Below are 17,416 nucleotides of genomic sequence, written 5' to 3'. Positions count from 1 at the left end.
CTCCCTCGCTACTTACATATTAGCTGTATTATGTTTTGAGAATTGTGGTGCTGTTTGTTACCTGTACTCTATTTTGTTATTTATTTACTGTAATACTAAGTTTTGTCCTTTGTACGGCGCTGCAAAACACTTGTGGCACCTTATAAATAAAATGTAATAATAATAATAATAATAATAATGTGCAGAGAAATTTCGATTTGGGTGGGTTATTTTGTTTCTGTGCAGGGTAAATACTGGCTGCTTTATTTTTACATTGCAATTTAGATTTCGGTTTAAACACACCCCACCCAAATCTAACTCTCTAAGCACATGTTATATCTGCCCCACCTGCACTGCACATGATTTTGCCCATTAGAGAACAATTTTGCTGCTGCGATCAGGTCTGAATTAGGCCCTGAGATTGTCTCCTGCAGCTCAATACCTCATAAGTGCCTGGAGCCACTATTACATCAGACTTTGGCTGCCACAAATTACATCAGTGGTGCACGGTGTGTGTTACATTGGATGATGTGCACTTCTGAATAATTTATAGAAGGGAGGTTGAGCATGATGCAGTCATACTTTCTATCATACTAACTATATACTGCAGCTGACAATATTGTAAAGGATCTGTTTGTCATATCTACACCAGGGACAAAAATGCAGAACGTTTTGCCCTATTACATTGCTATATGTGGGAAGATTTAATTAATTGAATCACTTAATTGTGACTTTAAGGTAATACACCTTAGAAGCATTATTATTAAGGTAATATACTTGAACATTTATTAATGTTTGTGTACATTATAAATTGCAATGATATGTAATTAAATTATTTTTTGCTTGATACTTTTAAGCGTTCCCGTCTTGTAATAATAGCAATATTTTTACTAATTAGTAGTCTCTGTAATATGCCTACTTGCTCACTATATAAGGCTGAAGCAGAGGTAACCGAATTAATACAACCAGAATGCAGGAGGAATTTGCATTCACTGAAAACCCTGCAATTGCAATATTGCATGTATATGCAAAGCTATAACTATTATAAGTTGTGCTCAGGTTACCACCAGTAGCTTATGTGCCCAGTTTATGCCCAGGATATAACATAAAGGTATGCCCATATTTCTTGCAGTTTGTTTTGATAGCAAAATATACAATTGCCAAGGCATTACCAAAACTACTAATACTGTAGCTGTTCAATCAGAAACTACTCCCTGCTTAAAAGATTAAACATATTGTAGTGCCCGTGCAATGAGGAAAACACCAATTACCATCAGTAATGCATTCATAAACAATTAATGAGAAGCTGTTTGCTAGCTGGCAACCATATAATCCACTATTTGCATCTGCATTTGACCACTGACAAATAATACCAATCCCCCAAGTATATATGCATCTGTTCACAACTGCACAAACAGCCATAGCTGTACTAGAATGCCCCTTCCCTCCCCTGTCCCGCCTCTAAAGACACAGGCTGGTGTAAGTGCCAGACTTCTGCAAATCTACATACAGTAGATGCAGGTGCCCAATTTTCTGGGCATGCCTAAAGTGATTTCATGTAAGCCATGCTATGCTTCCTGGAGTAATCTTCACTTTGCATCAGGCCCTTTATGTTTTAGAAATGCAAGTAAAGTGTTAAATATAAAGAAAATTCCAGAAAAAAATTCCACTTTAATCAATACTTTTATATATATTATGCAGCCATGTTTTAGGAATTTTATTGTAATAAACATACTGGGTTATTTGTTTCCCAATAAAACAAGAGAGTTCTAATCTATAGCTGCAAAAGGCAACTTTATATAGAATGATGTATTATGTTTAACTGCTAATTAATGTGCCTATTGACCTGTTTCTAAGGTTTTTGTATTTGATTTTCCAGTAAGCTCAATATTCCAAATTAATTATAAGAAGGACACCCTTCTGCTGCCAAATTTTAAAAATGAATACTGTCTCTTTAATGAACAAAAATCCCAGTATAATGTAATACCAATGTTAATGCCAATAAGTAATAATAACATATAGCTCTGATTGTGTAGAATGACATTTGGCTTAGCAGAATTAACATATTGCAAAAAATGTGGATTTTCCCTATTTCTGAAAATAAGACATAGGAGACATGGTAATAACCTGTACCACAAGTATACAAAAATAAAAACCATTATTATGATTTGCAGAAATATTGTTTAGTATTTTGTTTTGTTTTTAACCATTTTAATCATGTATGTATAGGCATACAGTATGAAGGGAAGTGGTTAAGGATAGTGGTTACAATGGGTGCAAGATGCAAATTCATTCTGGCAAAGTAAGATGCAAACAACTCAAGCATGCTCAAATCTGTGCCATACAAATATTACCAATGGCAAAGGGATGGAATGTAATCTGACTGTATCATACATGATTATTATTGTTTAATTTCAAATGCAGGTACTTGTCTGCTTGCAGTTGTAGAGCAGTCTCCAAAAGGGAGTGCATGTGTCACTGCTGCACTGGAAGTACTTAGTTAAAAGAAAACACATTATACAGCAGTAGCCATTCCTTTGAAATTAATATAAAAAAAAAAACATTTCAGTAAAAGCAAATACAAGGTATAGCAGATTGAGAATTAAAAAGACAGAACAGAAACAACAGACATACAATTAAGATTTAAGCATTAATGATATAGGAATTGTTGATTAGACATAAAAGGCATCAGGCATAACATATATTATGAGAAATCAAAACTGGTAAATAAGACCATAAACACTGTTAGCTTCTGTCGAAAATTGCATTTTAAATAAGGCAAGGTATTACATGTAGGGAAATCAAGATATTTAGGGTTACATCAATAGTGGAGACAGGTATTGCTGGAAATCCCAATTCGAATCCCTGTGTTGGTGTATTGTGAGAAATGAAATGAACTGTTGGTATATTGACCGCATCCAGTTGGTGGTATAAGTTTATGGGATGGTTGTTTTAGTGCCTGTAAGGAAAGCAGGGAATACTACCTTAGTTTTAATCGGTTATTTATGAAATTGACAAATATCTGGGCATGCAAAGCTATACTTTTTGAGAAAATGCAACTATATGTCAGATCCTGATATGCCAACCAATAATCAATTTTTCCTTTGGACTTGTTTGGGAAAATTCAGTAAAATAATGTATAAAAATGACAGATTTTAATGGGAAATGGATTTTTTTATGTAAACTCAAAAAATGTACGCATTTAAAATGTATGAATATTTATTTGTATGTGCATGTAATCTCCTGCATAAACATAATATAGAAATCCAGAGCTATTTCTTCATTCTCTCTCTTTTGTGCTACACTAGCAGCAAATGAATATATTTCTTACATAAGTATATTTCTACTGCAGCAACACATAAAAAAATATATATTTAACTTTTATAGATATAAATTATATATATTTTCTGGTTTGAGAATTGGTTTCATATTTTCATACAAAAATAATAAATTATTATTTATGCTGAAAAACTGCTCTTGAAGATATTTTACATTTAGGTTCCGTCACCAGATGCTACTGAATAGAAAGGTATTTGCTACCTAGAGCAGATTTTGGGAGTCATACAGTATATAACCTCAATAAGGGGTGAATTCAATTATACCTCATAATTTTACGGGAGGGTGGGGGCAGGGAATGGTGTTAGCCTCAAGATATTTCACTTAAGACTATTCAATTGCAGCCTATTTTCTTCACTCGTTAAATTATGTTTTTTGGTGTTAACACATAGAACCCGGGATAAATTAACACTGCCTTGGCTCGCAAAAAAAAAGCTATTTAACAGGGATTTTTTTTTTTAAACCTACTCGGTCTTGAAAAATAAAGTTAAGTGTAACCTGTGGGCTGACTTCTGGGATCAACTAGCCCACAATAAATTTCTGCAGCTATTTGAATTCTACCCTAAGTGTGGAAGTGGTTAATAAAGAGTTATTATTTGCATCACAAATATAATTTAAAGATTAAGGAATGACTGATATGCATAGCAATGAAAACTCTTTATGTGCGTACATATAAGCTTATAGTACTGTAGGTAAATAAACTGACATCAGTTTTTCATGAAAGATAGGCAAAATGTTAAACTAAGAGCCAACATGAGATGTCTTTGAATACAATTGCATTGAAATTTTAAACAAACAGTATAACCAGAGAAATATTGCTTACATTCATATCACATAGTTATTCTGTACCTAGCCTAGAGGTCTTAACACCTGGGAAACTTTTCTAACTAAGATCTAAAGGTTTGTTGATTGACATCATCAGGAGGAAAGCAATTAACAAAACCCTCCAAAATATTAGTAACAAAATAAAGATATGTTGTTTATTTCTTTAGTTTGATTAAAAAGGTATAAATCAGTTGGACAGCTAGACCTAATTTTTATGGGTGTGGTATAGAAAATCTACAGTTATGAGATAGAAAGTCAATAGGTCAACAATATATGATCGACAGGCATTAGGTCAACATGGTCAAAAAAGGTCAACATGTAAAAGGTAGACAGTAAAAAAAGGTTGATAGGTACAAAAGGTCAACAGAGAAATGGTCAACACAAAAATATAGGGTTTTTTGTGTCATGTTGTATGTTTCACCTCCTGTGACCCAATAAGTGATAACATAGATGCTCACCATGCTTTGGACAAGGTTCCTTACTCCACTACCGCTGTGCTTGGTACAGGTTACTATTCCCAATTGTAGTCCATGTGAATGGTAAACCAAGCACAAGTTGAAAAAAAACTGTGATAAACCTTTTGACCCTGTCAACCTTTTGACCTTGTCAACCTAATGTCTATCGATTATATGGTGTCTACCTCTTGACTGTCTATCTAGAGTACAGTGTCTATCCATAGTCTGGATACCAATTTCTATGGGCAATTTCTAGTTTTAAGATTGATTTATCAATTAATGTATTAATGGATTTGTTTTGTCCATGGAAAAGCACCAATTTTTTAATACTGACTCTATGTGAAGTACATTATTTCCTTACTCTATATAATTTTAAGTCTGACTGCCAATATTAATTACATTATTGTGAACTGTATAAATAGATACGTATGGCATAAAAAATGAGCAGAAAAAAAGACAAGATTTCCAGGTTTAGTAGAACGTCATAAAGGGAGGGTGATTAGTATACTATGCTGATGGAATTGCATCAAGTGCTTACATGCATCTGACATGCAGTAATATGTGCCTGGAAATGATATGCGGCCAACCATGGTAAAATAATTAATTTTTATATAATTAGAATATAATAAATAAGCATCAATTTTGTCAATACAATGACACAATCAATGTTCCACATTTTTACGCAGAAGCAAAAAGTGCAAAAGAAACAAGTAAACCAACTAAAAAGTCTTATTTACCAGTAAAACCATAGGAATATACAGCAGCTCCACAGTATTCCAAAGTATTACTGTATTATTTTGACAATCCAAAGTACCATTTATTGATATGATGTATAAGACCTTGCTACTGTTATGATGCAATATGTAAAAAGGTGAATGGACATGAAATGGACATGACACGTATTATACCCATCACAACACATAAAGAAAAGACTGTTGATTGGCCTTTGCCCAGCAGAGGTAGATAAAGGTTATAACAAACTGTTTACTGACCATATATACAGGTACTTAAACAGTAGATCAGTTGAACAAGAGCTCACCCGGTAAGTGCTTTTCATACATTGCGACCTCTTTTTGCTCTTTTCTATAGAACTAATGTCCCACTCAGTTATTGCTCCACTATATTTAAATACACTTTCTACCTAAAATCTACATTCTACCATTATTTAAGGCTTTTTATATTATTCATTCTACAAGTCTTATATTTGCAATATGTAAATGAAGATACAATATGCCCCACCAACGATAAAAAGCACCATGTATTCCCACACAAATCTCTTTAAAATTGTTCATAAAATAACACAGCGCTAAACTACAATAAATTTTTTGCTATTTTCCCCCAATGCATTTTATTCTTATTGCGCTATTATGTCGAAATTCCTTAATTTCATGTATCAGCACAATTTTTTTATGAGTAAGTAGGTTTTTTAAAGTGAAAAATGCATAGTATTGGTTCTTCTGATGTATCTCAGGCAGTAGATTACACAAAGATAACTGTATAAAAAGGGGAAACTTATAGTAAATAAGTTGTGTTTGCTTTTAAAATGCTTTCCTTCATATCCCTGCTACACAGCAAACATTTTTGAAGTGCACTTTCCAAGTGTAGAAAGAGAATAGGAAGGAAATGAAGTTTCATTATTTTCACAGCCCTTATAAATTTACCTTCCTTTGATAATACTACAAACTGTAACACAAACAACCAAAAATTAACTGTGTAACGTATTATTAATACTAAGATATATAACTGTCTATATATCTATAAATATTTATATATATAGAAATTTTATATATATATATATATATATATATATATATTATGGGCAGCCTCCACTTACACGCATTGAGACTACAAATAGACTTCATAAACAGACATTCACAGATGCGTACATAAGTTATCCTGCACATTTCTGGGCTTTTGTTGCGCTAGTTTTTGGACATGGACTATAAAAAAAAGAATCAATTTTGAATTAAGCAAAGTTAATATTCATTGCTTCTAACTTGCCATAGTTATTTATATTTAAATCTGCTCATGTTGCTTGGAGACACATACTGTAGGTTTATTTATAACGTAGTTTAATGCTTTCTCACAAAGACTGGGATGGGGCATCTCCAATGCACCGCCAAGTTTATGTTGCCAATAAATGACAGCTAATACATGCCGTAATACTGGCTCTTATCTCTATCTACTGATAGTACAGCACACTGATTTGATTCGATTCTACTAGAAAATCTTAAACCACTTCAAAGCCATGAGCAGACAATGACCACAGCACTGACTTTGAGCTGAATATGTCGGCCTCTTCATTTTACCAAGCTACTGTAAGAATAAATAAACTAAGAAATAAAAAAAAAGGCCTCTCTGGGACCTGTAAGCAACACTTTCTATATCTTCATGATCTTCGTAAACACACACGTACTATATATAAATATATATATAGTGTTTTCTTTGATTAAAAACACTGTAGCTATAGCAGAAATTAAAACATAATTCACAATGAGTGCAAAATGTAACCTCCAATGTGAAGGCCTTCAACTATTATTACTCACTGAGCTTAACTGGTTCAACATACTGAATTTTAAAGGCTGCTCCTGTTCAACTGACCAGTGAAAAACTGGACATGTTTGTTTAAATTGGAACTGAAACAACACAGTTTGTTATAGGCGCACATAAAAATGGGATAACTGTCCAACTTGTGAGTGTTGTTTTCACTATTTTTACCCTCTCCCAGCATTTGCCCACTCAGTTCACTTGTGCAACAGTGATAGAAACACCCCACATTGTAGGTGTACCCATTACTCATAATTACACATTTGGAACTAAGCTGACTCTGTTATTGTTTGTTATGATACTGTTTTTTCGTAGTTTTTTTATTTTTGTTTTTTTGCTTCAAGGAGATGGGTAAAACAATATGGGCAGACTTGATGGTATTGTTGTTATTTTTGCTATGTTTGTAGTCATAGCAGTTCTGCCTTAAGACTAGAAATTGACAGGACATAAAAGATGAGTACAGACAATGGCTAGAAATATATAGACAGTGAAAAGACTTGTATAGCTTTGAGAAACCATCCCAAAAATAAAATCCTGTATTAACAAGTGCAAAATCAAACCAAAAAATCCATACATTAAAACACAGTGTATAAAATGGTGTGAGAAATTTAAGTCACCATACAGCCTTTTAGTCAATAAAAAGCTGTCCCATTTTGTCCTTGAAGTTCGGATCCTGGCCCATCTCACCATTTTTGCACACACTGACTTGTAAAAATTGGTTGTAAGGTACAAGCACCTCGTTTCTTTTACATGTAACTGTTGCGGTTTGCTGGAGTGGGCCAGTGCCTTGTCTATCCAATTAAATATTTCCAATTGTTTATTCCTCATTTGTTGAATGGTCTTCCAAAATTCTTATGTTTTCAAAACCCAGTCCTGTAGAGTTTTGTGCTGCTGAAACTACTAGTACAGTATGCAATAGTATCAGTACAAGAACACACAGTTTCAGTCTGCTGTTACACAGTCTGGATGCTGATGAAGCTGTAAGTGACGTCCTGTGACACAACATTGAGTCATGTGGTTTTTGAGTCCCTTTGGATTCGTTATCTGTTGATAATTCCCATCTGACATCACAGCATTCTGGCTCTGCATTGGTTGGATAGTTTTCATACAGCCCTACAAAACAAATCAAAATTATTTCATGTGTTTCAACTCAATAAATTATTAACGACTACACAGCAAGAATAATTTAATCTTGATAAATTAATTTGTCTGTACAATATACAGCACACATAGCAGCAACAACTTCAAACAATCCAGATGTTAACTGGAAGAAGGAAGCAATTTATTTAGCAATAAATCTTACTTCATTGATATTATAGCATATATTATTTAGATATATATTATTGTGCTTGTTGTTGAAACTTTATTTTCTTTATGCTATTTGTACTGTACTCTAACTCCCAGCTTCTCAGTAGATTACTATAATCTGATTAGAGTAACAAGAATATCACTAATGTTTTTCCGTCTATACAGAATGAATGATTATGAGGTATTCAGATGTTATTAGCTATCTTACATTCAGGGCTGGATTAAGTCTACTGGGGACCCAGGGCCTTTAAGAGAAGTGGGCCCCCACCCACTTCTCCACCCCCTCTCTTTTGTCAGTACTGCCTCCACTCATCATACAGCCCGCCTTCACTATGGGGCCTCACAGTGCAATAGTGTGCTCTGGCTGGCAGTGGGGTACTCAGAGCATACAGCCTGCACCACTGGTCTTGTCGTCTGGTACACCCACACTTACATTCTGCCCACCCCCACTCATTGTACAGCCTACCACCACTACAGGATTGCACAGAGAAAGGGGAGCCCTCTCAATAATCGATCTCTGCTTACAAGGTGGGTCTTTACCTGCAAGGGATAGATTAGCTAGTGATTGTTTGAATGCACAGCTGGGAGAGTGTTCCTACCTGATCAACAACAGAGCTAGGGGGAGAGTGGTTACAATGGCAGTAGATTCTTATGTTTAAGTTATATGATTGTTTCACTGGGGTTATTTAGTAGGCAGTATTATTGTTAAAAAAGTGGCTCTGTTTCCTCTACCAAGAGGAACAGTAGAACAAGATGTGCATGTCTGTGCCAATTGTTGAACTGCAACATCTGCACACAACCAGAAACTACAGTAACTGGTTACAAATGTTCTATAAGAATGAACAATCTCAATAACAGTACTTATCACTGACGGGGAATGTAAAATCTTCTGCCCACAGCAACTATCTTCTAGATGTCATTTACATTCAAGTACATTATATATAATGATACGCATAAGCCATTTGGCTGCATTGGGCAACTTCTCAACTCTTTATATTTCATCTAGAATTTGTTATAATATTGCATTAAACTTTTGCAACATAATACCAAAATACTAGTCTCTTGACTACAGTACTTCAGAGAACAATGTTTTGCTAATTTATTTCATATCAGTGGGTAACACAGAATAGCAGAGTGGATTACAATGTTCTCAGCTAGACAGTGAATTATTTTTTATTCTTATTATTCTTATTATTATTATCCTTTAATTATATGGCGCAAAAAAATGTCTATACAGCTGGAGATGGTTTCTCAAACTGTATAACCTGGCGCTTTATATGATTAGATTAATAAATTAAAAAAATTTCAAAAAAGTATAACAGCTAAGGAGCTGCTGAGCAAAAACAGCTGGTTAGACTGAAAGAATATAAATACAACAAAAGAGAAATATGCTCTGCGCTACAAATTTATTGGTAATTAATTAAATAATAAATTAATTAATCAAGTGCAGTCTAGCAGGGTGAATAATTGACTCAATGCAACTATTTTATGTCACAAAAGTTTATATCAAATTGTCAAACTCAACGAATACAAAGAATCGGTTTACATAGAAAACATATTAAAAGGACACATATATCCTATCTTTATAATGTGCACATTAAAGAATAATAATGTGTCTAGCCTAAAAATGTGCTGATTCTAACAGCAGACTGTAAAATCACTGTTAATTTAAACAGGGAAAAAGCTCTTTGTGGTATCAACTTCTAAAAACACTGGCGTCCCAGTGTGATTATAGATGGTATAACTCCGCAATAGGTTAAAGTTACTTTAGGTATGTATGCCGTAATAATTACCACCGTGCTGGTTCCTGAGTGATGCTGCAGGGTCCTGTGTGAAATGACGCCCCTTTCTCACATCTGAGTGTGATTGATTGAACACTCACACAGCACGGATCAGCTCCTTGTGTTTGAAATTCCCGCACTCCGCTGGTTACCTTCAGTATAGCCATTTCAACTGGGCAAAGCCATAGCCGCAGCTGCCTCTGGATAAACAGACCCGCGAGACGGACACCCACGGACCCCCGCAGTGAGGTCGAGTCAGTGCCGGCTAAGTGGAGCAATACAGCCATCTATCCACGGACCCCCGCAGTGAGGTTGAGTCAGCGCTGGCAAAGTGGAGCTACACAGCCACTCATACATACACGGACCCCCGCAGTGAGGTCGAGTCAGTGCCGGCTAAGTGGTAGCCACACAGCCATTCACCGAATCATCTATCATACGGGTGACGTTCTCCGCTGTGAATTTTCTGTAGTCAGCCACATTCTGTTGAGGACTGACGGCCCTGAATTTAGTTACAATTTATCACAAGCGGGTCAGTTTCACATTGATCATCAGAGACACCAATTGCAGCACCATGTCTTACCCCGTGTAATTTCACACAGGACCCTGCAGCATCACTCAGGAACCAGCACGGTGGTAATTATTACGGCATACATACCTAAAGTAACTTTAACCTATTGCGGAGTTATACCATCTATAATCACACTGGGACGCCAGTGTTTTTAGAAGTTGATACCACAAAGAGCTTTTTCCCTGTTTAAATTAACAGTGATTTTACAGTCTGCTGTTAGAATCAGCACATTTTTAGGCTAGACACATTATTATTCTTTAATGTGCACATTATAAAGATAGGATATATGTGTCCTTTTAATATGTTTTCTATGTAAACCGATTCTTTGTATTCGTTGAGTTTGACAATTTGATATAAACTTTTGTGACATAAAATAGTTGCATTGAGTCAATTATTCACCCTGCTAGACTGCACTTGATGAATTAATTTATTATTTAATTAATTACCAATAAATTTGGAGCGCAGAGCATATTTCTCTTTTGTTGTATTTAATTATATGGCGCCACAAGGGATCTGCAGCACCCATTACACAGTACATAATCAAATGAGCAAACAAGAAAACAGCACTTACAATTCCAGACCATATAGGACAGGTATAGAAAACCAGGGGTTAGGTGCCATCAAAGGGAGTATGGAATATAAGATAGTGTAAGTAAGAAAAGGAAAGGCACATGAGGAAAGAAGACCCTGCTCGTGTGAGCTTACAATCTAAAAGGGCTGACAAACCGGGGTGACACAGAAGGGGTAGACAGTGAGCATAGACATGAGGGTTAGGAGGAGAGTTGGCTGGGTTTGGTGAAGAAGTGGGTCTTGAGAGCCCGTTTGAAGTTTGTATGCACACTTATGCTAATTACAAAGGGAGTCATTTATCAACGAGTGATAAAACTTGTTGTGAATGATAAAACTCATTACATATGATGAATGGTCCCAATTGTCATGTGTTTGAAAAATGACAGTTTAGAGCTAATTGGCTAGATCACCATTTATCATATACAATTCACAATGAGTTTTGTCACTTGTTGATAAATGGGCCCCAAAGTGTCATATTTATAAGCAAGCAAGTGTTCGCTGGTATTATTAGTGGTTAGAGTATTATATAGGAACAGTCTTACTGATAGAATTAAGAGTCAGTGGAGAACCTTAAATGCACAATATATTGTGGCACCAAAAGAGAAAAATGATGTAGTTTAATAATACTACCTGCACTTATAAGTGCCACAATCCATATGAAATTCATTATCCCCTCTACAAAGAGGTAATTGTGATATTGAGGGGTGTAAGACTAATTATAATAAACCCTCATGACGATATTATACAAGCTGCACTATATAGTATACCTGTATACAGGAACGGTCCTTGGTGCGGGCAAGCAGTGCCTTTGCCCGGAGCGCTGCGGCCTGGGGGCGCGGCCGCAGTTACCCCGCAGGCACCACCGCCTGCCCGCACTCCGCTCCCCGCTCCACGGCTGCAGCAGACACCGTGGGCTGTGTGGGCGTCCGCTGCAGCCGGCTCCAGGCACAGACACTAGAGGTCGTTATTGACCTCTAGTGTCTGTGCGGCGCTATGGGAGAGACGTCATTGACGTCTCTCCCATAGAGAGGAGCGGGCGGCCAGACTGACGGAGCAGCAGCAGCAGCAGAAGAAGCAGGAGCGGGGCAGTGGTAAGTATTGTTTTTATTATTTTGTGTGTGTGTGTGTGTTTGTAAGCTGGGGGGCACAGCGACAGGGGGCAAATAAAGAGGGGGCACAACAACTGGGGGCAAATAAAGAGGAGGCACAAATACTGGGGGTACATAAAGAGGGGGCACAACTACAGGGGGCAAATAAAGAGGGGGCACAACAACTGGGGGCAAATAAAGAGGAGGCACAAATACTGGGGGCACATAAAGAGGGGGCACAACTACTGGGGGCAAAATAAAGAGGAGGCGCAAATAAAGAGGGGGCACAACTACTGGGGGCAAATAAAGAGGAGGCACAAATACTGGGAGCAAATAAAGAGGGGGCACAACTACTGGGGGCATATCTACAGGGGCAAATCAACTGGGGGGCACAGCTACTGTGAGCATAACTGGCCACGCCCCTCCCCTATGAAGCCACACCCCTGCACACTAACTGTTTTGCCACGGGGGGGGGGGGCGCCAGTGGTAACTCTCGCACTGGGCGCCACAAGGGGTAGAACCGGCCCTGCCTGTATACCAATCATCCTAAATTACTGCAATATAGACGCTAGGGGCACTGTATAAAACAATATATTTTGTTTACTTTATAATTATTAATTTCTTCATACTATTATATTTGTGTTTTAGTATTTCACTTCCTAGACACTATTTTATAGTCAGTCAATAGATGTTATGTTTTAATCCACATCACACTACTTACATATAGATCTAGCATTCACTTGTTGGATTCTGGAGTACCTCTGCTAAGAGTTGAGAGTGCTATGTATTACATAGCTCCACATTTAAGGCAAAACAGTACCTGTCAGGTCTTAAAAAATGCTAAAGTGGAGACGGATAAAGAGAGATAAAGTAACAGCCAACCAGTTCCTAACTGTAATTTTTTAAACACAGACTGTAACATAGCAGTTAGGAAGCGGATTTACTGGGACTTTATCACTCTTTATCCGTCTCCACTTCATCACTTTTTAAAGCTTAATACATTTGGGCCTAAGTCTAGTGAAACTTCTTTTTCATGGTGTGTGGTTAGATACATCCACCACATGTGTATTACAGAACATACAAGTGACTCCCTGTAAGATCAGAATAATTATTTTTGTATTGGCACTGGTTCCACATGCTAGTGTGTATTATAGTAGAGCTGTACATGGGTAACCCCAGGTATTAGGCTAGGGAGATGGAGGAGAGATACCAGCAGCCTTAAGATGTATCATGATTAGATTTATCATGTACTAAAGCAATGATGTAGGTGGGTACTCTCACACACTATTAACAATTTTATTGTACACATCATTATTAATTTCTAAATAATACTGTATGTGTTAGAAGTCATGCACTGTTGTGGTCAGTAGGATTTGAACCTATGAGTTAATGCATAGTGAGTTGGTATGCCTGCTGATTGATACTTCTAAGCTGCCCATACTACAGTATCCACCTACTTCCTCTATTCAGAATCTTGGTATATAAGATTCTTGGTTTCTTGGTTTCTGTCAGCATCCGGAGTCTTACCGGTACGCTGGTGCCGTGGGTCTGGCTTCTCTGGTGGTGTGCGGGCAGCAGCGGAGGTGGGCTGCTGCGCCGGGTCCGTGGGCAGCAGTGGCGGCGGTGAGGGGGTCCGCTCGTAGCAGCGGGACGCCGCTACAGTGGGTCGCTCTTGCTGAGCCGTTGCCAGGAGACCAGAGGCAGTGAGCAATGTGGCTTTGCAGAAAGGTCTGCATTACTGGGCGCCGCCATGATGGAGACCAAGTTTTAAGCATAGTTCCTGTTTCCTGTTTCTTCCAGCCAATCCAGGGGAAGCTCTCCCTATAAAAGGGGGCTGGTTTAGGACAGGGACGCCAGTGCTTCAAGTTACAACCCTGTTGTAGGTGCTTTAGCCTGTGCTCCCAGGATCCTTGTCGTATTCTGGTTACTCCTGCTCCTGCTTGGTCGGTTCCCTATTGCTGCTGCAGTCCTGCCGTTCCTAACCTGCTACTGCCTGTGGTAGCGCTCCTGGAAAACCTGGTCCAGTAAGACACTTTGAGCACAGTTGGCCCCATGTCTTCTGCCTCGTCTTTCAAGCCACACTCCACAGATCTACTTCACCAGCCACGTCTTTGTACCACCTACCACAACCTGTAGATTGTTATCTTCAGCCTCTTCCTCCAAACCACAGTCCACAGTCCTTGTCTCCAGCCACGTCTTCAATTACCATCCACAGTTCCACAGTTCATCATCTACAGTCTCGTCTTTCATATCACAGTCCACAGTTCTTTACCTCCAGCCACGTCTTTTAACCACCATCCATAGTTCCGCAGTTCCTTATTCACAACCTCGTCTTTCAAGCCACAACCTGCAGTTCTTTATCCGCAATTACGTTCTTTAACCATCGTGCTCCAGCCACAGTTCTCTACCTCAGCCCGGTTCTCTACCTCCCCGAGGTCGAATCATAATAAATACTGTTTATTGACATTCAACCCCAACTACGTTCTTCATTGCTCCGTGTCCCATGCGAAGGATCTATATCCAACCCCCTCATCTTGTTCACCCACAGCCATCTACCTTCTCGGGCAAGTCTCTGCTGCCGGATCCTCAAACTTTGCTAGACGTGACAGTAAGCACTGGCCAAATGGATTCGACAGGTGATCAGGCCTCAGGAGGGGATTCAACTGCAGATATCTGGTCTTGCTTAAGTAAGCAGGAGGCCACACAATCTCAAATTGTGCAGTTCATGCAGAATATGTCCGAACGTCTCGACTCTCTCTGTGCTGCCATGACGGCCCCTCAAGTATTTACAGCTGCTCCCACATTAGCACCTCCGGTCCCGCTTCCTCCTGTACCAGTACCACTTCCACGGTTGCATTTGCCATCTCCCAGTAAGTTCGATGGGAATCCAAAACAATGCCGTGGGTTTCTTAACCAATGCGAAATCCAGTTCGAACTACAGTCGGACAACTTCCCATCAGCACGAACCAAAGTAGCTTATATAATTTCTTTACTTACCGGGCAAGCGTTGGAATGGGCTTCACCTTTGTGGGAGAGGATGGATCCCATCCTGTCTAACTATTTAGAATTTGTGGCCACCTTTCGAAGAATCTTCGACGAACCGGGCAGGACTTCTGCCGCCTCATTGGAGATCCTGCGCCTGCGTCAGGGCATGCGTACAGTCAGTCAGTACGTGATCCAGTTTCGTACTCTCTCCTCAGAACTGAACTGGAACAAGGAGGCTCTCACTGCAGCTTTCTGGAGCGGTCTCTCTGAAAAGATCAAAGATGACCTCGTAACTCAGGACGTACCTGATAACTTGGATAAATTAATTTCTTTATGCAATAAATTAGACTTGAGGTACAGAGAACGCTGTATGGAGAGGTCGCGGTCAGATCGCCCTAAGCCTAGAGTTGTTCTTCCACCAACACCATCATCACCAACTGCGGAAGAACCCATGCAGATCAATCGCTCCCGCCTCTCCAACGAAGAACGTCAGAGACGGCAACAAGGGAACCTCTGCTTGTATTGTGGTGCATCTGATCACTTTGTCAAAACTTGCAATCTACGTCCGGGAAACGCCCACTCCTAGCTTGTGCTGGAGAGGTCAAGCTAGGAGAATTCTCAGAATTACATAACAAGAAAGAGTCTGTCTTGTTAACCCAATTGGAGCTCCCTTCTTCTTCTCTTCTCATGCCTGCACTACTCGACTCCGGAGCCGCTGAAAGCTTCATTACGTCAGCTCTGGTCAAATGATCTGGAATACAAATGGTTCCTTTGGATCGTACCATTTCTGTTACTGCGGTGGATGGAAGTTATATCCCTGAGGGTATTATATACTTTCGTACTATCCCTCTCAAGATGAAGGTCGGAGTTCTTCATTCAGAAAAAATCTCTTTCCTTGTAATTCCTAAAGCCTCTCATGAACTGATCCTAGGGTTTCCATGGTTAATCAGGCACAATCCCCACATAGACTGGCAAACTATGGATGTTCTCTCTTGGGGACAAGACTGCTTCCAGAACTGTTTACCTTCAGTAAGACCTCTCTGTTCTTCCAGTCCTTCCAGCCTTCCTGTGGAATACCAAGCCTTTCAAGATGTTTTCAGTAAGCATGGGGCAGACACCTTGCCCCCGCATCGTATTTGGGATTGTCCCATTGAGCTAGTACCTGGTAAGACTCCTCCCCGAGGTCGAATCTACACTCTTTCACTTCCCGAGACACAGGCCATGTCGGAGTATATCCGTGAGAACTTGGATAAAGGGTTCATCAGGCCTTCCACATCTCCGGCCGGGGCGGAGTTTGTCTTCGTCAAAAAGAAGGATGGGGGTTTGCGGCCCTGTATTTACTATAGAGGTCTCAATGACATAACAATTAAGAACCGATATCAGTTACCCCTAATTCCAGAACTATTCGACCGTGTGAAAGGAGCTACTGTATTTACTAAGCTGGGCTTACGGGGGGCCTACAATCTTATACGTATTCGCCCAGGTGACGAATGGAAGATGGCATTTAATACCCGCGACGGCCATTACGAATACCTGGTAATGCCTTTTGGCCTATGTAACGCCCCAGCCGTCTTTCAAGAGTTTGTTAACGAAATCTTCAGAGACCTCCTCTATGACTGCTTGGTAGTGTATCTGGATGACATCCTCATTTTTTTCTAGGGATCTGAAGACCCATCGGGAACAAGTCAGAGAAGTGCTAACTCGTTTATGAAGGAATCAATTATTCTGTAAATTAGAGAAATGCACCTTCGAAGTACCCACAATTCCATTCCTCAGTTACATTCTTTCAGGGCAGAGGTTACAGATGGATCCCGCTAAAGTCCAGGCAATTCAGGATTGGGCACTTCCAGCTACCCTTAAAGGAGTTCAACATTTCCTGGGTTTCGCTAACTTCTACCGAAGATTCATTCAAAATTATTCTTCTGTCATAGCTCCCATAACCGCATTAACTAGGAAAGGAGCCGATCCTGCCAA

General features: G+C 39.0%; 1 protein-coding gene across 1 annotated transcript in view; it reads right to left on the bottom strand.

Annotated features, from left to right (window-relative positions):
• Window positions 1–1,680: 1,680 nt before the first annotated feature.
• Window positions 1,681–17,416, bottom strand: part of NALF1 (NALCN channel auxiliary factor 1) — an 836,506-nt gene continuing 820,770 nt past the window's right edge. The window contains exon 3 of the mRNA XM_063953193.1: window positions 1,681–8,255. Coding sequence (XP_063809263.1) covers window positions 7,960–8,255 — 296 coding nt within the window. The 3' untranslated portion in view covers window positions 1,681–7,959. The remainder of the gene's footprint in view (window positions 8,256–17,416) is intronic.

Source organism: Pseudophryne corroboree, chromosome 2 (assembly GCF_028390025.1).
Source record: "Pseudophryne corroboree isolate aPseCor3 chromosome 2, aPseCor3.hap2, whole genome shotgun sequence".
Lineage (NCBI taxonomy): Eukaryota > Metazoa > Chordata > Amphibia > Anura > Myobatrachidae > Pseudophryne > Pseudophryne corroboree.
Note: the sequence above shows the minus strand (reverse complement) of the source record. Positions and strands in the feature narration are given on the sequence as shown.